We start from the raw sequence: 25719 nt of genomic DNA on the forward strand, positions 1-25719 counted from the left end.
CCTGCCACTGTTACAAGATAGTAACAGCGGCATAGGACAGAGGAGAAGGGGCAGATATAGGGGACATCATCTTATTGGATCTTTATGATCCCATAAGCTGATGTCAAAACACGACCTAGGCATTGAGGCATCAATGACCCCAGGGCGTGAAAGGGTTAAAGAGACTCTATCAGTAGGCTTATGTGTCCTATCTAAAGGTAGCATAAACTAGTGACAGAGAAGCTGGATAGGATGATGTATCACTTATATTATTCTTTGCAGCTGGTTCAGAGATATCCTCCTGAATAACATGGACAATAAGTAGTCCTCTCCATTATGTGCATGAACCCAGTAGTCCTGGATATTCATGAGAAGCAGAAAACTCTGCCTACTAGCTGCTGATTGGCAGTTATCTATCCATGCTGTGTATAGGCAGTCAACTGTTAAGCAGCACTTGGGGGCGGGGGGGAAGGCTGTGGCAAGAATCCTATTCTCCCGAATATTGGGAATAGAATAGAATTATACAAGTATTATTCCGATCTGTTCAGCATTTCTGTCACTAGTTTATTCTAGTCTTTATTTAAGGCAGCATAAACCTATTGACAGATTTTGTTTAATATTATATGGTACATAGAGCAGGGGACACAGGGGACATAGAATAGGGGGCACAGGTTCTTACTACCCATTAGGTTGCACTTGGAATAACATAGCAGTCTCATGGTTGCTTCTATGTTGCACTTGACTTACATAGAGCATTAAAAGGTGACAGTATATAAAATCTATGCCTGCCTAGGCATCGTGTAGTGAGGCAATGATCACCATCAGGTTACTCATTTTCAACAACCAATATGGAAGGAAGAGGAGCATGGGCAAAACTCAATATTTACTGGTCAATGGCCCAAACCCAAAAATGTAAAGAAAAGAGAAGTAAAATGCATTCACATAAGGAGGCTTGCTCTAAAGAGAAGATGCAATGAGATGAACCGCATGACATGGTGCATAATGAAGCCAACAGCGTATATGTACAAGTGTATGTAGCATAAAGTACAAATATATTGAAGAATGTAAAAAATATAATAGTGAACCATGCACGGAGACAAATCAAGTCCGACACTTTGATAATCCAATATTACTATATATATAACAAAAACAGGTCATGCTAAACAAGGAGGGGGGGCGGGTGTTGGTGCCTTGCAGATAATATATTGTATGTTCTGAACAAGTGTGCTTGAGGAAATACTATTTCTACAGTTCCTTAAGATGCCTGCAATTCTTGTTGTTCTGTATAAAGACATTGGGGCAAATCATCAATGGTGTTCCTAGTTTTTTTGTGTTTTTATGTCACATGGATGTCCAGTGATAAGGTTTAGCACATACAGTACAGGATCAATGGACAGGAAACTTATACAATCTCAGTTCCAATGATAGAGATGAGTATGGTATGACTATGAGTTCCTAAGATAACCTTTCATTTTGGTTTAATATACAATAATTGGGATTTTATAATCTGCATTTACATGATAGATCTGCCTTGAAATAAAAATATTTACATATATAGGCATGATTTTGATGTTGGTGACCCTACCCCTTTCTTCCTTCTTTGGAGATAAAACATCAAGAAACTAAAGACATGGAGATTGGATATATTGGAAATACCCTTGGTTTCCATTGACTATTATAGATCTCCATCCAAGTGACTGAGTAGGGATGGGAAGATCTGCAGACAGAAGCAGGATTTGGCATTGGGCACATGCAGTGTAATCGCAGAGGGAGTTGTATAGTGTTACCAATGCATGTGCTTTACCTATTTCTAAAGAAGGTACTGCTGTTAGAAGAGACAAATGACAGAATGACAGTCACAAGACAATCACAGACACAGACATCAACTACTAGGAATATAGGAGGTGACCATGTAAGGTGCATGCATTATGGCTGAATATAGGGATATCATTACTGGATGGTTGTTTACATGACATATAGCAGCTTATAATCCTACACTTATATGAGAACAATCTGTTTAACCAGAGACTATATATATATATATATATATATATATATATATATATATATACTGCTTGCCTTGATCCATTATTGAGACCAATTTGTAAAGGGAATAAATCAGCTAATATGAATATGACATCAGAAGTAATGAACCTACAGTTTAAGGCTATGTTCACACTACGTAAGTTTCCGGCCGTAGCGCGTTCCGTGAATAAGCGGCCGGAGACTTACGTCGTTTGCGTACAATGGAAAGTATACGATGTACGGCTGCACAGTTCACACTACGTACGAACTTACGCCCGGTTCGTACGCGGCGCCATAAAAAATGAACCAGACCATTGTTTGCGGACGAAAATGCCGTAACTTACGCCCGTAGCGTTACATGCGGTCCCATACGTAGTGGTGATTTCTTCATTTTTGCAGCTTTTTGTGCCGATCCAAAAGGTTCTGTGGGGTGTCCGGGGCTAGGCGAAGCTTTTCAAGTAAAAAAACGCTGTCAGATCGCTACGTAGGGCACTCGGGAAGCATAAGTAGACTACGGGCGTAAGTTCGCGGTCCGTACGTAGCCGGCCGCAAGTAGCGTAAATCTCCGGCCGGAGTTTACCGCGTATATGTCCGGCCGTGAAAATATACGCAGTGTGAACATAGCCTTAAAGAGAACCTGTCATGTTAAACTTGCTGCCCTATCTATAGACGACAAGTTATACAGCAGATACATGAGCAGACTGATACATAATTTTGTTGGAAAAGATCCCAGGTTACAGCGGGCCATAGAGTCCAGTAGGTAGTCTCAAGCACCAATTAACAACCTTCTTTGTATGTGTGGGGAAATTTTAAGAGCTGTCAATCACAGAAGAGGCCCAACCACTGGACTCTTAAAGGGAACATCTCATTACTTTCATGCATAAATCATTGGGGTGGTCCCCAGTGCTACTCCCTGCCCCACCAGCCTCCACCAAAAGATCTCTTACCACACCCAAACAGGTAAAGATCTATCCATCAAGGCTAGTGGGGCGAATTATGATTCATGGTTCAAGTGATGACAAGTTCTCTTTAATCCCTGTTAGTAGGAATGTAATCTAATAAATATTAGTTCATCCTCTATCTTTTTGCAAAGATTTTTATATTAATCTGCTACTGCTCCATTCCCTGCTACCCACAGATCAGGCTACATGTTTAATATGACAGGTTCCTTTTAAGTAGATTGTAAGGCTAGGACTCTATAGTGAGGCACCATATCCCAAGAGTCGTGGAAAGTCAAAGGATTACCACAACAGTAAGGAAACAGTGAGACTGTAACCCAACCTTGATAATCCTATGATTAGCAACTGATGGGGGAAGCCATATTACCATGGAGCCCGAGCCTTATGCTACTTACAGCATATGGCAAATAGGCATGCATATAGTACGTAGAGACATAACACAAAACATAACTATTTACAGTTACGCCCGATCCACAGCTATACATTTGTTTACTATATATCAATACATCATGGGATGGTTTTGCATTGTAAATAATGTTTTTCAATGTATTAAAGAAAAATCATCAGCTGAATGTATTTTCAGTGACTTTAGGTCATCTGTACACATTGACATTATCTGTTCTTGTTACTTAGCAACGTGACGTTGAACGGCCCTATCATCCAGAAAATAGTTAACATTCTATGAACTGCAATGAAGTGACACACAGATATAAGCCATGTTTACATATGGCACGCTGCTCTCTATACTGAAGTATATGGCAAGTTCCCATAGTGCTAGGGATGTGCAGGAGACACTGCTAGGCTCACAGCGTCTTATTTCATAGTAAATTATCCAATAGGTCAGACATATAGAACCAGTGCAGGCATGAAGCAGACCAGTCGCCCATAATAAACAAATATTATTGGTGCAAGTTGGGTAAAAGAAAAAAAATTGAGCTTTCCGACAACTATGGACAACTTTTCCCCATCCTGACTGTACTAGTTTATCTGCAAGACCAAGAATTGTATAGCATTCACATGTATAAATTCCTGTGCTGTGAAAATACTGTACCTAACATGGCATGACTTATACAAATAATGGGGTCTATGGAACTAATAGTTGGGTCTCGCACTTAGAATCCCAATGATCTCAAATGATAGACACACTAGCAATAGTACTATATGGTGCCACATGTTTCCTCTCTGGGGCACCATAGTCAATCCACTTTATAATATGATCTCATGAACTCCAAAAGACTCTGGGTGAACCCTATTTGCTACCATGTCCATGAGTACAAGCCACATGGATCTATATACTGTAAGATGCATGGACCCTCAAATGTGCTGTTAATCCATGAGAGTTCCATTATGTTATAGGAAACTAATCTGCATCTTAAAGGGGTTTTCCAAGACTTTTAGCTTATCCCCAGGATGCCGACCACTGGCGTCCCCAATATTCAGCAGAGCCGCAGCCCCAGTACATACATATTAAATAGTTAAAAGCAAATAGCTCCATTTACAGTACAGTGGCTGTGCTCAGCTTCAACTCACTTAAAGGGCAACTCCAGCGAAAATTATTTTCTTTTAAATTAACTGGTGTCAGAAGTGCCAGAGATTTGTAATTTACTTCTATTAAAAAATCTCAAGTCTTCCAGTACTAATCATCTGCTGTATGTCATAGACATAGATATGTAGAACATAGAACAGCTAATAAGTACTGGAAGACTTAACATTTTTTAATAGAAGTGAATTACAAATCTACATAACTTTCTGGCATCAGTTGATTTGAAAGAAAAAAAAATATAAAAATGAAGGGCATGTAAATGGTAGGTGAGCTGCAGTAACTCTGCACTGCCACTACACCATGAACAGAGCTATCTGCTTCCAGCCCTGTTCATTTGTATATGCCGCAGCCATGACAGCTGGAGATATGTCTTCTATGTATATATGATAGGCCATCCAAAATATGGCTTCTTTTCCCAGTACTGAAACAGCTATGGATGGCTTCACTCAAGAAACCTCTAAATGACTTGAAATGTAGGCCCTGAATGATTGACATATATATATGTGAATGCTTATTAGATTCCCTAGAATTTAGCTGGCCAGTTAGCTTGAAGAATTGAGTTTCTTACATCCAGCCACCCTTACGAGACGTTTACTAACCAGGCAGCTGCTGGCAAATGCTCATAGAAATAGAATTTAGCAAAGGCATATGGTTAACCATAAAAAGAATCATCAAACAATTGATTTAAAGGAACATGGCACAAAAGGGTGTTGACTGGTTTCAATGAACACCCATAGTGCAAAAGCACATCCCCCATCTGAAACAAGGAACTTTACCGTGTGAGAGCAGCTTACCTCTCCAGAGATCTGATGGCAGCATGGACAAGAGAGTGGAAAACGAATGCATAAGGTCAGACATGCCGATCACACATGTGCAAACAGTGTATGTGGGTACAAGCCCCGCAGTGACTTCTAGACATTGTATTATGTATAAATCTCTTTTTACAAACCATAAAACATTAAAATATTGCTCTGTTCCTAAAACAATTGCTTTCTTTGACAATGCAGGTAAAACGTTCCTTTAACTGTGTCACTCTTGTCCTTGCACCTTGTGTAGTATTGTAGCATATAAGGGAATGGGACTGAGCTGCGATACCAAGCCTATAGGCAACAGTGGCAAACAACATGTCATGGGTCCCCTATAGAGATGAGCGAACCTTGAGCATGCTCGAGTCCATCCGAACCCGAACTTTCGGCATTTGATTAGCAGTGGCTGCTGAAGTTGGATAAAGCCCTAAGGCTATGTGGAAAACATGGATATAGTCATTGGCTGTATCCATGTTTTCAAGACAGCCTTAGAGCTTTATCCAACTTCAGCAGCCACCACTAATTAAATGCTAATAGTTCGCGTTCGGATGGACTCGAACCCGAAACCGGTTCGCTCATCTCTAGTCCCCTATAGAACTGAATACTGAATTGCGTTATACAATATACTCTAATAAAGTATTAAAAGAGTTATGATTTCATTGGCTGTAGGGGTAAGGGACATTAATTTTTAATATATCCCTCATCTTTATAGACTGGACATGTGTGTAGATGTCATGACTATAATCAATGCTTATGGATGAGACCTATTGTAGAAGGTAACTGGACATCGGCACCTAAAAGCAATAAGCTATCCAGAAGTTAGTTATTCGCCTCAAAATGGTTTAAAAAAAAAAAAAATATATATATATATATATATAGAAACTTTCACTGACATGAATGGCATGGAGTTGTAATACTACACACAACCTGAAGACAGGTGGGATGAAAGTGGCCATGTTTTCTTAATCCCTTTAATATGTTACGGTTTAGAACCTCTAGTGTCTACACTAGACATGAGCTGAAGAACACAAGCATACATTAACATTAATATATACAGATGTAGCAGGGCTGAATTTGTTGTTGAACCATTTTCTTATGTAACATGGTAACTGAGAATGCAATGGGAGAACACATAATACATGGCACTATTACAATGGGTGTAGCTGGTAAACTAAACTCTGCTACATAGACAACTTTGGTCTCTTCTAGGCTTAGAAATGTCACTGATATGCAATATGATATAATATGTGAGCTCTGGTGTTACAGACCGGACATGTGTAAGGTTACTCTATATGACAAATGCTAAAAAATCTTGGACAACCCATACATGTTAACCAGCAGAATTAAGAGCTATCCAGGGTGCTGAATGTGGACTAAGTTAGTGCAGAGCCAGTTTTGCTCTATATTTATATATAGTTTATTATGTATAGTACTTTTATTGTTTAATACAACACTAAGGTATCTTCTATTCAATCTATAATTGCATTTCGATGACTTCACGTACAACTCTGGCTGAAGCCTGATGCGCTGTGCCGTTAACATTTGCAGGAATTTATCGTTTGGATAGTGATCTGGTTGTTGCTCATTTTAGAACGGCCTGGAAGCAATTCTGAATTAATCTTGTTCTGCTTCCCCCTCACTTTTAGTTGCATAAGAATTGCCAAATGTGAAGACACAAATAATATTTGCATAATAATTTGCACCTTATGTTAGAATAGTCTGTTCATCCCGGTGAATAACAGAAAGCAAAATCTGCTGTAATTACTTTTCCTTCTTGACACAGGCCCTAAAAATATACCGTATCCATCTCATAAACCCAATCTGCTGTCTATAAATAACCATAAAATGTGTAAAAAAATATATATTTCAACCAGCTTACGACTCAGCGTTAGCACTAGGGAATGTGAAAAAGGGATCAAAGAGTGGAATGTTACATTTTCACTAATATATATTATATATTTGTCTAATTATTACTACATTTAATCAATGTACCCAAAGTAAAAAAAAAAATCTGTATATTGATATATAACAAGGGAAATGTGTTAATGGAAAATTCTACCTAGAACGACCATAAGGACGACATCGGTAAGGGTCCAATATACTGTATACCAATATGAAGGGTCACAGTGCTCTATAGAAATTTATGTTCTACTAAAAATATCAGTAAGAAAAAACACAATCCCAATGAGATTTCTGTGTTCTATAAAGCAGCATGGCCCATTACATTTAGCAGAAGGTATCATCTGCTGAGATGTCTATATTGTATGTCAGAAGATGATTATGGTCAGTGTCACCCTCGCTTTCACTATAGTCTATAAACATTCTTTTTTATACCTGTACTCCCCAAAGGTTTCATCTTTCATTGGACGAGCTTCAGAATCCACTTGGGTGTCTTCTTTATCCTTCACTGTTTAACAAACATTGTTAAAACATGGATTATGTCATAAAAACTGACATACAGTATGACAGACCTTGACAGTGTAAAAGACTCTTGGTAGATACGTTCTTTAAACATTCTGCTTCTAGACTTTGGTGTAACAGTGCAATGGAGCAAGAGTTAGGGCCCTATTCCATGGGACGATTATCGTTCAGATTATCGTTAAATCGTTTTGAATCTAAACGATAATTGTTCTTTTGAATAGCAGTTAACGATTAATGACCTAACGAGAAATCGTTGATCGTTTAATAAGACCTAGACCTATTTTTATCGTTGCTCGTTCGCAAGTCATTCACATTGAATAAGATGTCGTTCGGTCGTTCGCAGTAGTGACGAACGCAATAGCAATGACAAGACTACCGCAAGAACGATCATAAGTAACGATTATCGTTCCATGTAAATGGGTGAACGATTTCAGATCTTTTGCAATAGCGGTTGCTTGGATCGTTTCTCGTTTACGATTATGTGAACGATAATCGCCCCATGGAATAGGGCCCTTAGGGATCTTATAACTGCTTTTCTTGAAGTTGCTCCTATTGCTTACATCTTCCCTTTTCTAAAAGAGCAGCATTTCAGCTATTGTATAGGCTCCACTATAGATGAACATTGTTAAAATTATTCTTTCTGTTAAATTTTACCAAATTTTAACAATTTGCTACTAATATGGGACCAATTAAAATGATAATACCATCTCTACTGCCTGTAAAGCAGACAGACCCTGCATTTGGGCGGGGGGGGGGGGGGGGGGGGGGTCTAGTGTAGCGTTTGTGCTGGTGCTGGATCTCAGGAGATGCCAACGCACTGCTCTCCTTCATCCTGAATACAGGACTAGATAACTGAACTTAATCTTTGCTCCAAGTAAAGGATAGAGGAATGACATGATAAAAGCTGGAGGAAAGCTCAGTTTCCCAGGGTAGCTCTCCATGTTCCCCATATCTCTCCCCTTTAAAAGCAGATATGTTAATTCCTTTCTTAAGAGTGCAATAAAAACATTTACTTTACTCCTTATATTTTTTTTTCATTGGACATTTGTCAACTTACCGGAATATTTTCCACCTTTGCTACGTTTGATGAAGCACAAGATGACCAGGATGAGCAGCGCCAGTACAATTCCACTTATTAGACCAATAAACCAGCCCTGGGATGCAAATCCCCTATCATACTCCGAAAGAGCTGTAAAGAATTATTTATATTGTCAAGACCCAAATCAATCCATAAAACAGCGATGTAAAGCGTTACTGTAAATGTCGATCTGTTAATGTAAAAATGTAAAAAACCTAAAGTGATGTACTTGGTGGTACATTTGCTTTAAACCTAATAAAAAGATTAGGAAGAAAAGTGAGATGGTCTTTAAGATACTGTATACAGTAAAAGTGAGGGTATGTAGGTACAAATATCAGTAGGTTAAATACACTACCGTTCAAAAGTTTGGGGTCACCCAAACAATTTTGTGTTTTCCATGAAAAGTCACACTTATTCACCATCATATGTTGTGAAATGAATAGAAAATAGAGTCAAGACATTGACAAGGTTAGAAATAATGATTTGTATTTGAAAAAACATTGTTTTTACATCAGACTTTGCTTTCGTCAAAGAATCCACCTTTTGCAGCAATTACAGCATTGCTCACCTTTGGCATTCTAGCTGTTAATCTGTTGAGGTAAGCTGGAGAAATTGCACCCCACGCTTCTAGAAGCAGCTCCCACAAGTTGGATTGGTTGGATGGGCACTTCTGGCGTACCATACGGTCAAGCTGCTCCCACAACAGCTCAATGGGGTTCAGATCTGGTGACTGCGCTGGCCACTCCATTACCTATGATAGAATACCAGCTGCCTGCTTCTGCTGTAAATAGTTCTTGCACAATTTGGAGGTGTGTTTAGGGTCATTGTCCTGTTGTAGGATGAAATTGGCTCCAATCAAGCGCTGTCCACTGGCTATGGCATGGCGTTGCAAAATTGAGTGATAGCCTTCCTTATTCAGAATCCCTTTTACCCTGTACAAATCTCCCACCTTACCAGCACCAAAGCAACCCCAGACCATCACATTACCTCCACCATGCTTAACAGATGGCGTCAGGCATTCTTCCAGCATCTTTTTATTTGTTCTGCGTCTCACAAACATTCTTCTTTGTGATCCAAACACCTCAAACTTGGATTCATCTGTCCACAACACTTTTTTCCTGTCTTCCTCTGTCCAATGTCTGTGTTCTTTTGTCCATCTTAATCTTTTTCTTTTATTGGCCAGTCTCAGATATGGCTTTTTCTTTGCCACTCTGCCCCGAAGCCCAAAATCCCGCAGTCGTCTCTTCACTGTAGATGTTGACACTGGTGTTTTGCGGGTACTATTTAATGAAGATGCCGGTTGGGGACCTGTGAGGTGTCTTTTTCTTATACTAGAGACTCTAATGTGCTTATCTTCTTGCTTATTTGTGCTAGGCGGCCTCCCACTTCTTTTTCTACTCTGGTTAGAGCCTGTTTGTGCTGTCCTCTGAAGGGAGTAGTACACACCGTTGTAGGAAATCTTCAATTTCTTAGCAATTTCTCGCATGGAATAGCCTTCATTTCTAAGAACAAGAATAGACTATCGAGTTTCAGATGAAAGTTCTCTTTTTCTGGCCATTTTGAGCGTTTAATTGACCCCACAAATGTGATGCTCCAGAAACTCAATCTGCTCAAAGGAAGGTCAGTTTTGTAGCTTCTGTAACTAGCTAGACTGTTTTCAGATAAGTGAACATGATTGCACAAGGGTTTTCTAATCATCAATTAGTCTTCTGAGCCAATGAGCAAACACATTGTACCATTAGAACACTGGAGTGATAGTTGCTGGAAATCGGCCTCTATACACCTATGTAGATATTGCACCAAAAACCAGAGATTTGCAGCTAGAATAGTCATTTACCACATTAGCAATGTATAGAGTGTATTTCTTTAAAGTTAGGACTAGTTTAAAGTTATCTTTATTGAAAAGTACAGTGATTTTCCTTAAAAAATAAGGACATTTCAATGTGACCCCAAACTTTTGAACGGTAGTGTATGTTAGTTATTCAGAAAAGGAAGTGCTACAGGAATGCTATGCTAATTCTTATGTTTTGGGGATTGTAGGGGAAACGAGGAAGGTTAATGGGAAGTCAAGACTGGTAATTAATACTTATATATAAACTATGTGTGATGAGTAGACATGTAGCTCGTGCTGATATTGGATATGGTCATGGTAATAAACACATGAATTAGTACTTGCTTTGCATTAGGCTTTGTCTCCTACCTGATGTCGATGTTTCAGTCTTGATTCCCCAAAATTCCTGATAATGGGTCTGATTTAATGCCAAAAGACGGACAAAATAATTTTCACCAGGTTGCAGTTCAGCAATTTTGAATTCAGCGTCAGAAGCGTTGACATCATATTGCTTCCATGAATCACCTGAAATGAGAAAAAGTGTTATTACTTGCCTGATGAAATCAGAAAAACAGCCAGCCATGAAATCACAGAAACAAACAGACTCCATTACTTCATTAAAGAATACAAGGACTTCCAAAAGAATTGGATAAACCTGCCTGGTTTTGTTACATTAACCCTTTAGAGTGATGTCAGTGTTCATAGTCAAGCTGAATAGATATATAGTCACGTTAACTTACTGCTGTTCTTCTTAATTTCTACCCTAAGTTCCACATTTCTCTGCCTCTCCAATGGTCTCCATTTTAAGGTGATGCATTTGGATGTTGCTGTAAGGGAAATGTTCAGAACTGGCGGAAATTCTAAAAACAAAACAAAAAATAATAAGTAAACCAGGTGGACTCAAATCACTAAAGCTGCAATAGAAGCTGATAATGGCCTTATCACACATCATACATTTAGTTAAAATACATTAGGTGCTGTTTTTAGAGTAAGTCAATTGGGCCACATCATAAGATGTGTAGTGACAAGTGGTGGAACCAGCCCATAATAACAATAGGTTTTTGGGCCATGTCAATTATAGGCACCAGTAAAACCTAGCATGAGCAGCTCTAAGGGTGCGTTAACACAGAGAGATTTATCTGACAGATTATGAAAGCCAAAACCAGTAATGGATTTGAAAAGAGGATAGATCCCAGTCTTTCCTTTATGACCTGATCCCTGTTTATAGTCTGTTACTGGCTTTGGCTTCAAAGATCTGTCAGATAAATCTGTCTGTGTGAATGCACCATTAATCTGCCTGATATAAAGATCAGGTAAAGAATTGGGTCATGAATAGGGAGAATTATAGAAGAATTTTAGATTATCAGAAGTGCTTGATGTTTTCCCTTTTCTTTCAAAAGAACAAAGATGTATAGCCATCCCTATGTGTCCGTGATATCTTACCATATGGCCTGCTAGAGTGGAGAACAATAGAGAGAGAAACGGACAAGAGAATAATGGAGAAGAGGGAAAAGAGAAGAGGAAGGGTGATGAGATGAGAAGAAAGGAGATGAAGGAGAGGGGTAGAGAGAGGATCAGAGGTAGGGGAGAAGAGAAGAAGAATAGAGAAGAGAAGGAGTATAGAGGAGAGGAACAATGATGAGATAAAAGAGAGGAGAAAACAAGACAATCTGAGAAAGTGAAAAGAGGAGAAAACATAGAAAAATAATGAAGGGGCAATGAGAAGAAAGAAGATGAGTAAGATAATAGATAAGCAAAGCAAGGAGATGAGGAAAAGAGAGTAATGGAGAAGAGAGATGAGTAAGGAGGGGAGAAGTGATAAGATGAGCAAAAAAGAGAAGAAAGAGTAGAAGAATAATAAGAGGAAAAGAGAAATGATGAGCGAAGAGAAGAAGGAGACAAGAATAAAGTCTAAGAGAATAGAGAAGAGATGAAAATAACAGAAAAGTACTGAGGTAAGGAGAGTAGACGAGTAGACAGGAATAAGAAAGAAAGAAAAATCAGGCAAAGTAGCTATACAGAGAAGTTTTTGTTAATCCATCAGTCCCTGTAAGTACTCTATGTATTTATAGAGGAGATGTACTGTACTTGACATTCCCAAAGACCTCCTTCTTTCTCACCTGGCTCCTTCATTGTGCTGCCCACTATCTCAGCAGGTAGACTTTCTCTTGCAGAGTTCTTGGCATACACATAGAATTTATAAGTGTCCTTAGTGCTCATGTTGTGGAATGTCCAATTCTGCTGAGCCGGGTCATTGATTGTTTGCAGCAGAAATGAGTCAGTGTTATCCTTGCTTACTGTGAGGAGACAGAAGGATTTGCAAGTAGGTAACAAAATACCATTTTAAACGTTGACAATGTCTATTACTAATGTAAAAGGAGACTACCGTACATTGGAGAATGATAGGACAGCAGGAGTACACAACTAATGGGGGGAAGGGGGAAGGGGGTATAAAAAAAATTCAAATTTCAGGTTGATGATAATGTTATTTCAACCTGAATTAAAAATATTATTAATTAATATTATTATATAATAGCTTATGGCAATGTCTCTGGGAAACAATTAGCTGCTTGCAAGCTGAACAATGCGATTGCTCTTATAGTAAAGGGGCTATAAAGTAGCAGAGCAGAGGCAGCTTTGCTGGGGTAAAAATTGCAGAGTCTCTAATAGCAGTATTAACTGTCTGCCATTAAGTGACAGATAGGGGTCATGTCTAGTTGAGTTACTTCTTAGGGACATCAGGGATTCAGACCATTGATTTTAATATCAATTATGACTGGAAATGCCCTTTAAGTATGTATGAAGTGACATAGTGAGCACCAAAATGGGAAGAACTTACCCAGATGGTGAGAAATTTTATAGCCTGTTATAATTCCATTGGGATGCATAGGCGGCCCCCAGAATAGCGCCAAAGAGGTTTCAGAAAGACGTTCGATTCGCACACCAGTGGGTGGTGATGGAACTGAAAAAAAAGGGTAAAATTGAGAATTCAGATGCTATACTGAATAATAATGGTAAGGATAGAAATGACATTCATTAAAATAAATCCCCCAAGAGTCACAAAAGTGGTACCATCTTGTATACATTCCAGCAGCATTATGGCCAATAAGCACTCATGTAATAGGGTCTGTATCATATACATGTTATATTCCACGTCGGTGCTCATACCTCCCTCCTCAGTCCGAATTGTTTGCGTCTCACTTCCTTTGCCCATTCCTTTCCCGTTGAGCACATGGACTGTCACAGAATAGTTGGTGAAAGGCTTCAGGTCATAAATGATTGTGTGGGTAACATTTCCATGAGCGGTGAACTGTTTTTTGTGCTTTTCATTTTGAGCTATATATTGTACCTATTGGAGCATAATAAGTGTAAATTATATAGGATAAAGAAACAGCTTCACACAGGACACTATTATAGTACAGTATAGTATTCATGCTTAGAGGGTTTTTTTCCCCAATACTGTGCACAAAGCACTCTAGATAGGATAGTGGCACCATTTCTGACCCTGAAGCTATGATGATAGTCCTCAGTGTGTCAGTGTGTCACATCCAATAGACAACCCGCCCCCTAATAGGGGTTTCTGTCTCCCTCCTCAGGAGAGCTTGCGTGGAACAGTCCATGCAGCATCATTAAAGAGATTCTACTCGCTGAGATTGAAAGCACAGAAACACATGTCATTTCCATGGGGTCACAATGAGATCACATGAAGGAAACCAACAGAGGACTCCAAGAATTTTAATATAGAAAGAAACAGCTAAGGTACTACTATTTGAATAATGACTGTATATTGAGTATTAAAAAAAAAGTCCAAAAATGGAGTTCTAATATTCATTAGATGAAGGTTAGGTTTACTGGAAACCATACCGCTAAGGTAAAGTTAATAGGAGGTTGCAACAATAGGGTGAAGCTTGGTTTTCCCTTATTGTTAAACTTACCACAAGTCCTTTTAGTCTGCCATTTAGACCCTCTGGCTGTACTGGTAACCATGCCACTTTGATGCTACTGTCGTTCAGGGCCTCTAATCCTATATTTTCTGGGATAATGGTGGGAACTACAAAGAAAGTAGAAATGTTATTAACATATTATGGAAGACTGAAAAAAGTTAGAAAATGTTAGAGGACTTGTCTCTTTCCATGTGTCCAACTAGGAGATATTTAAGTCAAAATCATGTTGAAACATAATGATTTGTAGTAGAAACATCCCACACTATTATCTTTCTAACTCATCTGCAACTGCTATTTCTCTCATTCACCTCTCCTTTCAACCCTTTGCCACCCTCTTTCTCCACTTGTCTCTCCTGTGGGTGGTCAGAACATAGGCATCAGCATGAAAAGACCTCTACAGCCTGGGTCCCCTGGGCAGCTTGGCACTATTCTCCAAACACATCTTCCACTCCACATAAAACCATTGCTTTGCCTCATACACACTCTTGACTCCAAGGCTTTTCTTGTGCTTCACCAATCCTCTGGAATTTACTTTGAAGAATGAAGACAAGGACTCTAATCTGACACCATCTGATAGGGGAGAGGCGGGTGGCTGACATACACTTTGGAGTCAGTGGGTTTGGACAACTTTTGACTAATGTGTATGGGGGCCTTCACTGTAATGTGTGTTTTTACTTATCAGTGTTTTGTATATTGTAGTCATTGCCTCTATTTTACACGGTACATGGATACTTACTATCTTCCCCTGAGTAACCGGTAACAGCTTTAGGCTCTGGACCCTTGCCATGGACATTCACAGACTGGACTTTGATGTCATAGGGTACAAATGTTTTGGTGTCATTCACAAACATAAAATTCTCTTCCACAGTCTTTTCCTTCCATTCCTCATTCTGACCCTGCCGTCTCCACTTTACAATGTATCCAAATCCAGGCCCATTCCAATCAATTCCTTTCATAGCCTATAAAATAAAGATATTTAGTCACATATATAACTTATAGATCACATACATGTAGGTCTTTAGTACCCTTTGCTATTTGCACTGTGATTGGTTTTCCCATAGCAAGTCACTTGATCACCACTCCATTCACATGGAAGTCCTCTTGGTGAGCCCCCTACCAATCACATACTCATCACCCACCCTGTGATAAGTTATAATCCTGGGATAACCCCTTTAAGTCCAGCTAGGACATACAATTTCACCATCTTACAGGTCCAATGTACTAATTTACCTTCCACGTGATCTTCATGTTGCTTGGCTGTGTGCCTTCACCTCGGACATCAGATGGATTCCTTGCTGGAGCTGCAGTGAAATAGCAGACACAACATTTTTAACAATTACCATAATCATGTAATCATTACCATATTGTGTTACCATAGAAGTGAACATTTGGGTCATAGTGGCAATTTGACAATAATACAAAATTATTCTTTTTCTTTTCTTTTTGTAATTTTTCCTGGTTCCTCTCACTTCTTTATCACCTGCTTCGGGGGTCTTAATACGATCCGAAGCTTTGCTTCCATTGCTTGGTCCTAGCTCATTCACAGCAATAACTCGGAACTGGTAGTTGACATAGGGAGAGAGAGTCAGCTGGGCTGTGTTCACATCTCCATCCACCCGGGTTAGTTCATGCCATGTTCCGGGCTCAAACATATCTTCTTCAAACTCTATGATGAACTCTAGATTACACAAATGAGTGTGAGGTTACCGGCTAAAAACAGCACAATTGTTCCAATAAGTTCATACTTTTATACTATTATTTATCAAAGACAATGGTAAGGAACTGGTCTGCACAACGACAAGTTTTATTAGTGGATTTTACCATCAATGGGGCTGTTATTGTCTCCTCCTGGAGTCCAGGTGAGGACGACACTTGTGTCTTGAGGGTCTGAAAGCTCCAAGTCATAGGCAGGTTCTGGAAGATCTGGATAATATTAATAGATAAGAAACTTATTAAGTAGGAAACATTTAAAGGCAGATTGGATTTTATTTCTAAATAATTTGTAATTTATTTTAGTATCCACAATAATATCAAATGTGAAGCTGTGATGAAGCTAAAACCTTCTGCAGCTGAACCATGTGCACAAAACCTGGAGGGAGGCACATGTTCTTTGCACCACCATACATCAGTAACTATATAAGGAACAGATATTATCTCTGTCTCTAGAAGGGAGAAACTTGTATAAGATGGCATCCCCCAGATCAGGATACTCTTTTTTTCTGTTACATCTCATAAGCCTCAGCATGGTATAGTATTGCTCCATACTCTTCTTTGGTTGCTGATAATGGTATTGTACAACTCAGAGGTTGAATTTTGAGGCGGTATGGCTACATGTCAAAATAAAGTGGTACCGCGATCTAAGAGTAACTTGGATTAAGAGCGTTTTGCAAGAAAAGCTCACAGTTATTCAAAATTGTGACTTAGTTTAAGAGCATTGCTTTGGTTTAAGAGCTCCCTGTACTGGGTGGGAGGGTGAGTGGGGGAGCAGAATGCTCTGCATAGCAGGGTCTCCAGCTGTGTACTCTGACCCAGGAAACCTCCCTCACCTTCAAAACCATAACAGATGCACTTCAGTCTGGGGCTTACATCAGGGGACAGGACTGTGGAGGTAATCTCTTCATAGCTGTAACCCATTTCTCCGCGGACAGAGAGCACTGCATTTATGTGCCCACATATGCCCTGCTCATTCCTTCATGCTCCCTGCAGTCTCTGTCAGCCCTTGTGTTTCCAATTCTCTTCATTACTGCTATAGTGAGCCAGCACTCACACTCAGCTATATTTACTGCTGCTATATAATGCGCCTACACTTACACTCTGCCATTTACACTGCTGTATAGAAAATTTTCTATCACTGTCCTCCTGCACAGCTCTGTGATTCTAACTTCCTGATTGGTCCATGCTGCACACATGCCCCTTCTCCATTGCTGTCATGTGACCACACAGACCTCTGACAGCAGCCCTGCTTTTCTATTCTAGCCTGTTGTACTACACTACTGCATTATGGGGATCTGCAGCTCCATCCTGTATCTACAAACTGTTGTTGTATTTTTCAGGTTTATGCACTTACTATACATTATACTCCACATGCTGATTGCTATACTATACAGTAACTTATATCACATATTATGCTGTTTCTTAATGTTTGTTTCATTAGTTTTACATGTTATTCAGAATAAAAAATTATTTTTGGGGTGGGGAACCAATTGTCTACATTTCAATGATTTCTTATGGGGAAATTTGGTTTAAGAGTGACTTGGATTACAAGCATGGTCCCGGAACAAATTATGTTCGTAATCCAAGGCTCCAGTGTAATATGATAGCAAAAAAGTATTTAGGAAAGAGCTGGGATGCAAAGACTTATGAAGAATGGCTAGCTATATAAATTAAGTCAGCTGAACCTGCTGTTTTGTAATGTGTATGAAGCTATACTGGCATGAAAAACATGGTATAATGCTGGAAGTATACTGACAAAAGAAACATGGTATAATGGTGAAAATATATGGACATAAGAAGCATGGTATAATGGTGGAAGTATACTGACATAAGAAACATGGTATAATGGTGAAAATATATGGACATAAGAAGCATGGTATAATGGTGGAAGTATACTGACATAAGAAACATGGTATAATGGTGGAAGTATACTGACAAAAGAAACATGGTATAATGGTGAAAATATATGGACATAAGAAGCATGGTATAATGGTGGAAGTATACTGATATAAGAAACATGGTATAATGGTGGACGTATACTGACATAAGAAACATGGTATAATGGTGGAAATATATGGACATAAGAAGCATGGTATAATGGTGGAAGTATACTGACATAAGAAACATGGTATAATGGTAGAAATATATGGACATAAGAAGCATGGTATAATGGTGGAAGTATACTGACATAAGAAACATGGTATAATGCTGGAAGTATACTGACATAAGAAACATGGTATAATGCTGGAAGTATACTGACATAAGAAACATGGTATAATGGTGGAAGTAACTGACATAAGAAACATGGTATAATGGTGGAAATATACTGACATAAGAAACATGGTATAATGGTGGACGTATACTGACATAAGAAACATGGTATAATGGTGGAAATATATGGACATAAAAAGCATGGTATAATGGTGGATGTATACTGACATAAGAAACATGGTATAATGGTGGAAGTATATTGACATAAGAAACATGGTATAATGGTGGACGTATACTGACATAAGAAACATGGTATAATGGTGGAAGTATACTGACATAAGAAACATGGTATAATGGTGGAAGCATATAGACATAAGAAATATGGTATAATGGTGGAAATATATGGACATAAGAAACATGGTATAAAGATGGAAGTATACTGACATAAGAAACATGGTATATGGTGGAAGTATATGGACATTAGAAACATGGTATAATGGTGGAAGTAGGGATGGTCCGAACCGAGTTCGGTTCGGGTTCGTACGCACCCGAACCCTCGGTAATGATTCCCGCCGTCTGCCCGCTTCGTGCAGCGGGCGGATCCAGCGGTAGGACCGCCTGGAAAAATGGCTGTATGCCATTTTTCCAGGCGGTCCTCCCGCTGGATCCGCCCGCTGCACGGAGCGGGCAGACAGTGGGAATCCGATGCCGAGCGGTTGGGTTCATCCGAACCTCGGCGGGTTCAGACCATCCCTAGGTGGAAGTATACTGACATAAGAAACATGGAATAATGGTGGAAGTATATGGACATAAGTAACGTGGTGTAATGGTCAAAGTAAACAGAAATAAGAAACATGGTGTAATGGTCGAAGTATACTGACATAAGAAACATGGTATAATGGTGGAGGTATACGGACACCAGAAACATTGAGCCCTTTTTTAGGACAGGGTTGCCCCTTTTAGGGCAATTACCCCGACAGCCCCTGTGAGAGAAGGGGTAGCGACATATCATTTTACTCTGAGGGTGTGATAGGGAGAGTAATTAACTAAGATTCCTGGATGGTCGCAACCTGCTGTATATCTCTACATAAAACCACAACTGAAGGAACAAAATGTTGGGTGAGATTGACTGATCTCATTTATTTCTCTAGTTCTGAAGCCTTATGTACATGTGGTTCAGTCGTACTGAGAATCTGGTGTTTCTACAGATTAATGTAGAATTGCACTAAAAAACATTTGTGTATTGTGGGGTTATTTTTAGCTCAATAATATTAAAAGAGGGTACAACCCTATTTTTTATTTTTATTTTTTATTATGCTTGGACGGACCTGTGAATGCACCATACAAGATTACAGTGACTATAAGTTGAACGGACAGCAAATACCAACGCACATCCTTTGCAAATCCTTAGAGATATGTTAGAAGATGATACTGGTGAAGGACTTGGAGTAAAGGCTTGCATACCCTTACTCTGTATACTAACCAATCATCACAAGAACTGCATTTTTCTCTACTGAATCCAGTTCACTACGACCCACACACGTATATATCCCCTGGTCATCCTCTTGTACATTGGCTATACTCAGAGAGAAGTCTTCAATAAAGTACCTGCAAAGACATAATTAAACTCAATAGCAGCAGTGGCAGCTCAGACCAGTTTCACTCTACTAGATAGCCACTAGAGCCATATCCATTAACGTTCATTTCTCAGCCTATATGAGCCACAATGGGGATTAGTGGTAAAGAGTCATGGCATCATGACATGACCTTATCAATGTCTCTCATACTTGTCATTGTCATCATCCTCTGTAATGTCCATGCCGTCCTTCTTCCATTCCACATTATTCATCTCCATCCTGACGTCAAATACTGGTTTACACTCAAAAGTTGCCTTTCCTCCCTTTCTCACTCGCTGGGTTTCTGGTGGAATTTGTATCCAAGTAGCATCTGTGAAAAGAAGACAATAAAAGCTTGACAAATAAGAGATTCCAAAGCTATGCAAATTTTAATTTTTTTAGAGACTGTACCAGACTGTAGAGACTGGTGTAAACTGCTCATAGCAACCAATTACAGCTCAGCATTTAGGTATGGTAAAATGAAAGCAGAGCTGTGATTGGTTGCTGTGGGCAGCTTAGACTAGTGTATATTTTGCACCCTTTGATAAATCTCCCCCTATGTCTCTACATTTATCTCTTACCAATCATGAGATTACCTTACCAATCATGAGATGAGTGAATCGCCCGTCTAAACGAAGCCAAGCCTTTCGATTGATCGGTCAGCGGCTTATCAGCCACGTGCTTTTAAACTCTGTTCCACTCCCTGCCGCTCCACCCTGGGTGTTGGGAAAAGCTAAATCCAGTCCTGGGAAACTAGGAGAAGTTTCTTAGACTGAATCCAGTTTTTTCCGGCACGTGGGGAGGAGCGACAGAGAGAGGAACAGGGTAAAAAGGCAGACGGCTGCTGATCAAACAAAGCGCTTAACTTCGTTTAGATGGGCGATTCACTCATCTCTAGTCATGAGAGTCCATAGCTGGCAACACAAAGGTGCCAACTAACATTCACAGTCATAGTTTCCATCTCAAACTTACTTCTGACTTCTAAAAATGCAGAGATGGTCATGTTGCCCTGGCTGTTTGTGGCCGTGCAGTAGTAAGTTCCTTCGTCTTCATTGGTCACGTCTGAGATTTCCATGCTGCCATTAGTGAGGATGTCAATGTTATCCCTCATTACCACTGACCTCAAATCCCTGTCATACCTGCAGATACAAGGTTAGAGATAAAGAACCAGTCCATGATATAATCTAAAGTCTGACTACCTATAATGTCTGATAATCACCATAAAAAAAACTATGCAAATGGACTTGAGTATAAAAATTTTTTTGTCTACAGCTTTTATAGACCATCAAATTATTTTTAATTCTGCAATTATCCTCCCTTACATCTTCCCCCTACGTCTCATATCCATACATGGCTAGAAAAGGATAGGAAGACACATAGGGACAGAACACAGTCCACAACTTTAAATGAAGAAAGTCTAGACATTGCAGTTTCATTGTGTTACTGCATCATTTCATTGAGTAACTGCAATAAAGCTCCAAGGTGTGAACAAAGCCTAAGGGCCCTATTCCACAGGGCGATTATCATTTAGATTATCGTTAAGTCGTTCGAATCTAAACGTTAATTGTTTGGTTGAATAGCAGTTAACGATTAACTATCGAATGAGAAATCGTTGATCGTTTAATAAGACCTGGACCTGTTTTTATCCTTGCTCGTTCGCAAATCGTTCGCATTGAATAAGATGTCATTTGGTCGTTCGCAGTAGTGACGAACGCAATAGCGACGAGAAGACGACCGCAAGAACGATTATAAGTAACGATTATCATTCCATGTAAATGGGTGAACGATTTCAAATCTTTCACAATAGCGGTCATTTGGATCATTTATCGTTTACGATTATGCGAACGATAATCGTCCCGTGGAATAGGGCCCTAATTCTCTGTTTTACATACATTTGATCAGTGAAAAATGATCGCAAAGATTTAGATGGCTTGTAAAGATGATGACAATTTTCGTACAATACTGCATTGGTTATAGCTGCTTCCAAATACAGTACATACCAGTGAGCAACTGGAGCGGGAGAACCAAAAAATTTACAATGCAGGAAAACATTAGTGTTCTCCACAGCGGTGTAGTTCATCCTATCTGGAGTCAGAATATCTGGGGCCAGCTCTGTAAGGAGAAAAATAATAGAATAAGTAATAAATCAACAAATTCTGGTTGTATCTATAGTATAGGATGAGAGAAGTCTATTCTTCACCATGCTTCGTCATCTGTCTGTTGAACAAGAGTTTACAGAAACTGGAGAACATCAGGTTGAGTTAGATGAACAGAACACCAATGGTGTATAACATTCTGCAGTCAGAAAACTTACCGACAACATAGATATAGGCATTTTCTAGTATGTGTCCATGCTTATTGCGTGCCTCGCATTGAATCACCGCTGTGTCACTTGTCTGCAGGTTTTGCAGTATTAAACTTCCACTTTCCATTTTGCGATTTGGACCCAGATCTGCGGCTGGTAAATGGAGAAAGTTTTCATTGACAACAGAGAACAAACCGTTCCATTCTGGCAACATAAATTATTCTTTCCAGTTGTTTGTGGACTATTTGATGTAAGGCTTTGTTCACATCTCATAAGAGGCTTATGTTGGGGTTTATTTTGACATACTAGCAGAACTCTGAGCTGATGGCATACATGGCATACACATGCTGGCTCCATTGAGTTCAATGCGTTGAACATAGCCTACTAGTTCAGTCCAGTTCCAAGCATGTACTGTCTTTTGTTGGGACTCTGGAGCACACCCAACTGCTCTTTGGAGTCCCACAAAATTGGTTTGCTCTCAGGACATAAGGTATCTTTCCATGAATGTAGGCTACCTAGACCTGAAAGATACTTATCCAATACATCCTCCCAATTGTGTTTTCTATACAGGTCAGTAGTCAACTGAATCTCATAGTCTGATGTTTATGACTGCCCAAGGGTGGTACATGAATTAAATGGCAGATTACTGTCTGAAGTGGACCTCAATCAACTAAACTGGCCCTGGCTCGGTAATTGTGCAATAATTGGCTCCTTCGTGAGGCCATAAACCCTCCTTATTCCTCAGTTGCATGTCCCTTATTACATAGACAACATGTGGCCAACAAATGAGGATTTTCAAACATGTCAAAATCTGTGATCATTTGACAGATGACCATTTGCTGATTTGTTGGCACATCGTTGGGTCTATAACACAGGGCCCATATCTACTACCTCTTGAGTGCTCACAAGCAATGATAAGAAGCTGTCTCCATACCTGTTATTGGTTGTCCATTTATCTTCCAAGTGATCTTCGGCTTGGGTTTCCCTTCAATCTCGCAGTAAAATTTAACATGCTCTCCTGGGCTACGGATTTCATCTTTCGGCCTGTTTATCCAGTAGGGAGCAGCTAAAGAAAGACAATTGTAAAATTGTAATTGAAGATAATATTCCGCCAATATTCCTCTTTTCTTTAAGGAGTTGTCCAGTTCAGAAAACCTACTTTAACATGCCCTATTGTGAATTACTAGAAAGGCGGGAGGGGGGGGGGTCTTCTTAGTATCCTCATCACTTAGGGCCCTATTCCACAGTAACGATAATCGGCCGGATCGGCCCCATTTGGCCCGATTCGGCCGATTATCGTTCGATGAAATAGAGAGAACGATCAGCCGATGATCGGGTCATCGGCTAATCGTTCATTTAGGGCCAGACCTAAAATCATCATTCCCCCACCGCGCATCGCTATGGTTGAATAGCAGTGCGCGGCGGGCGACCGATGATTTGAGAAGAAACAGCAGCAGCATCATACATTACCTGGCTGCAGGGCTTCTACTCCGCACTGTCTTCATCCCCGGGTCCCGCGCGCTCTATCTTCTGAATGGCAGGTCAGATGACGGAGCGCTCAGCCAATCACAGGCCGGGACCGCTGCGGCCTGTGATTGGCTGAGTGTGGCCTGTCAGCTGACCGCCATTCAGAAGATAGCGCGCGGGGGACCCGGGGAGGAGACGGAGCGGAGGACAAGCCCTGCAGCCAGGTAATGTATGATGCTGCAAGGGCTGCAAGGACATCGGTAATGATGTCCTTGCAGCCCTCGCTCAACGATCATCGGGCCGTGGAATAGGCCCAGTAAACGAGCGGCGATCTAGCAGATCGCCGCTCGTTTACATCGTTGATCGGGCCCTCCTCGGCCCGTGGAATAGGACCCTTAAACAGATCAGAAAGCAGTTACAAAAAACCTTTCGTATTGTTCAGAATTACACAAAAGACAACTCAGTGATATAAATGGTGCTAAATGGAAACTTAACACTTCCTTTAAGGTTCTACACTTGATATCTAGGGGAAGTGGAACACCATGTTAGTCTGTCGTCTAAGGATCTTTCTGCTTAAAGGGGTTATCCAGCGTTACAAATACATGGCCACTTTCTTCCAGAGACAGCCCCACTCTTGTCTTCAGCTTGGGCGGGATTTTGCTGCTAAGTTCCATTGCAGCGAATGATTAATTGCAAATCGCACATGAACTGGAGACAAGAGTCGTGTTGTCTCTGAAAGAAAGTAGCCATGTTTTTGTAGCACTGGATAACCCCTTTAAGAAGTAACAGTCCAATATATACAACCTTTTTAATTCTATAAAGCTGAATATTTGACCAATACTCACCGTCAACTTTGACCGTGTATGTGTGCCTCACTTCACCTTCCGTGTTTCTGGAAACACATTCATATTCTCCATCATCTTCTTCTTGGACATTGTCAATATAAAGAGCTTTCTTAAATTCATCGAATCGAAAGCGTTTTGGATCCATGGTTCCAGTAAGAGATATCCACTCGTTCTCTGGGGTAGGGCTGTTCAAAGAGAACAAATATAGGAAGCACTAAATGAGCTGAACGGCAACAAGAATGCGAGAAACTAGGTATACAGAACGACCTATCCCAAACCCAAAAAGCTAATATTTACTTAGTTACTTAATATTTTGGGGGTTGTGCAGGATTAGAAAATTTTCCTAGAAACAGCACCTCCATTGGTGGAGTCCATTACTGCAGGCAAGCAATATTATTTTGATTCAAGACTCAACAAAATATGGGGGAAGTTGGTCCAAAAAAACAAAGAATATTAAAAGACTGCATCATTCTCCAAAACAATTTGCATACAATGAAACCTTTTTGTGATGAACCATCCAAATTGCATTGAAAAGTAGTATTTTAAAGAAGATGCCAGTGGATGTGGGTGTGGATGCGGGATGTAGAGTGAAACTGAATATCTGTAACAGAATATCCAGTCTAAATAAGGGGTTGGTCTTTTGAAAAAGGTGCTCTTTTAGAGAGGTCTTTTAGAAAGAAAACTAGAGGTCATGGCTACTCTGGTACAAAATCACAACATATAGCTTAGCTCAAAATGTGCTAGGATCTAAAAAAAGGATTCTCACTCATAAAGGAGGTAGGTACAATTCATATTTTGGTCTTGAGTGCTTTACGTCCAAATAAAAGAGATTAAGATATTGCCAGGATATCACCTGCCATAAGGGAATCATTTTGCTTCGGTTATCTCTTCTATATCCAGCCCTGGATGTAGAGTGACCTAGCAAGAGACTGATATGTCTCCACTGGAGTTTCCTTTTAAGTTTCCCTCCGATTAT

At 39.9% G+C, this 25719-nt stretch overlaps 1 protein-coding gene across 3 annotated transcripts in view; it reads right to left on the bottom strand.

The window, feature by feature from the left end:
* L1CAM (L1 cell adhesion molecule) overlaps positions 1 to 25719 on the bottom strand; it is a 139068-nt gene that overhangs the window by 4176 nt on the left and 109173 nt on the right. For all 3 annotated transcript variants that reach the window (XM_069943019.1, XM_069943016.1, XM_069943018.1), the window contains 19 exons: positions 24744 to 24928; positions 23366 to 23497; positions 22441 to 22584; positions 22127 to 22238; positions 21099 to 21265; positions 20298 to 20457; positions 19994 to 20118; positions 16408 to 16509; positions 16067 to 16264; positions 15817 to 15887; positions 15323 to 15545; positions 14578 to 14693; positions 13811 to 13991; positions 13482 to 13604; positions 12763 to 12939; positions 11383 to 11502; positions 11012 to 11167; positions 8791 to 8922; positions 7647 to 7719 (listed from right to left, as the gene is read on the bottom strand). In XM_069943019.1, the coding sequence (XP_069799120.1) occupies positions 7647 to 7719; positions 8791 to 8922; positions 11012 to 11167; positions 11383 to 11502; positions 12763 to 12939; positions 13482 to 13604; positions 13811 to 13991; positions 14578 to 14693; positions 15323 to 15545; positions 15817 to 15887; positions 16067 to 16264; positions 16408 to 16509; positions 19994 to 20118; positions 20298 to 20457; positions 21099 to 21265; positions 22127 to 22238; positions 22441 to 22584; positions 23366 to 23497; positions 24744 to 24928 (2697 nt within the window). The remainder of the gene's footprint in view (positions 1 to 7646; positions 7720 to 8790; positions 8923 to 11011; positions 11168 to 11382; positions 11503 to 12762; positions 12940 to 13481; positions 13605 to 13810; positions 13992 to 14577; positions 14694 to 15322; positions 15546 to 15816; positions 15888 to 16066; positions 16265 to 16407; positions 16510 to 19993; positions 20119 to 20297; positions 20458 to 21098; positions 21266 to 22126; positions 22239 to 22440; positions 22585 to 23365; positions 23498 to 24743; positions 24929 to 25719) is intronic.

This window comes from Dendropsophus ebraccatus, chromosome 10 (genome assembly GCF_027789765.1).
Source record: "Dendropsophus ebraccatus isolate aDenEbr1 chromosome 10, aDenEbr1.pat, whole genome shotgun sequence".
In the NCBI taxonomy this organism is placed as follows: Eukaryota; Metazoa; Chordata; class Amphibia; order Anura; family Hylidae; genus Dendropsophus; species Dendropsophus ebraccatus.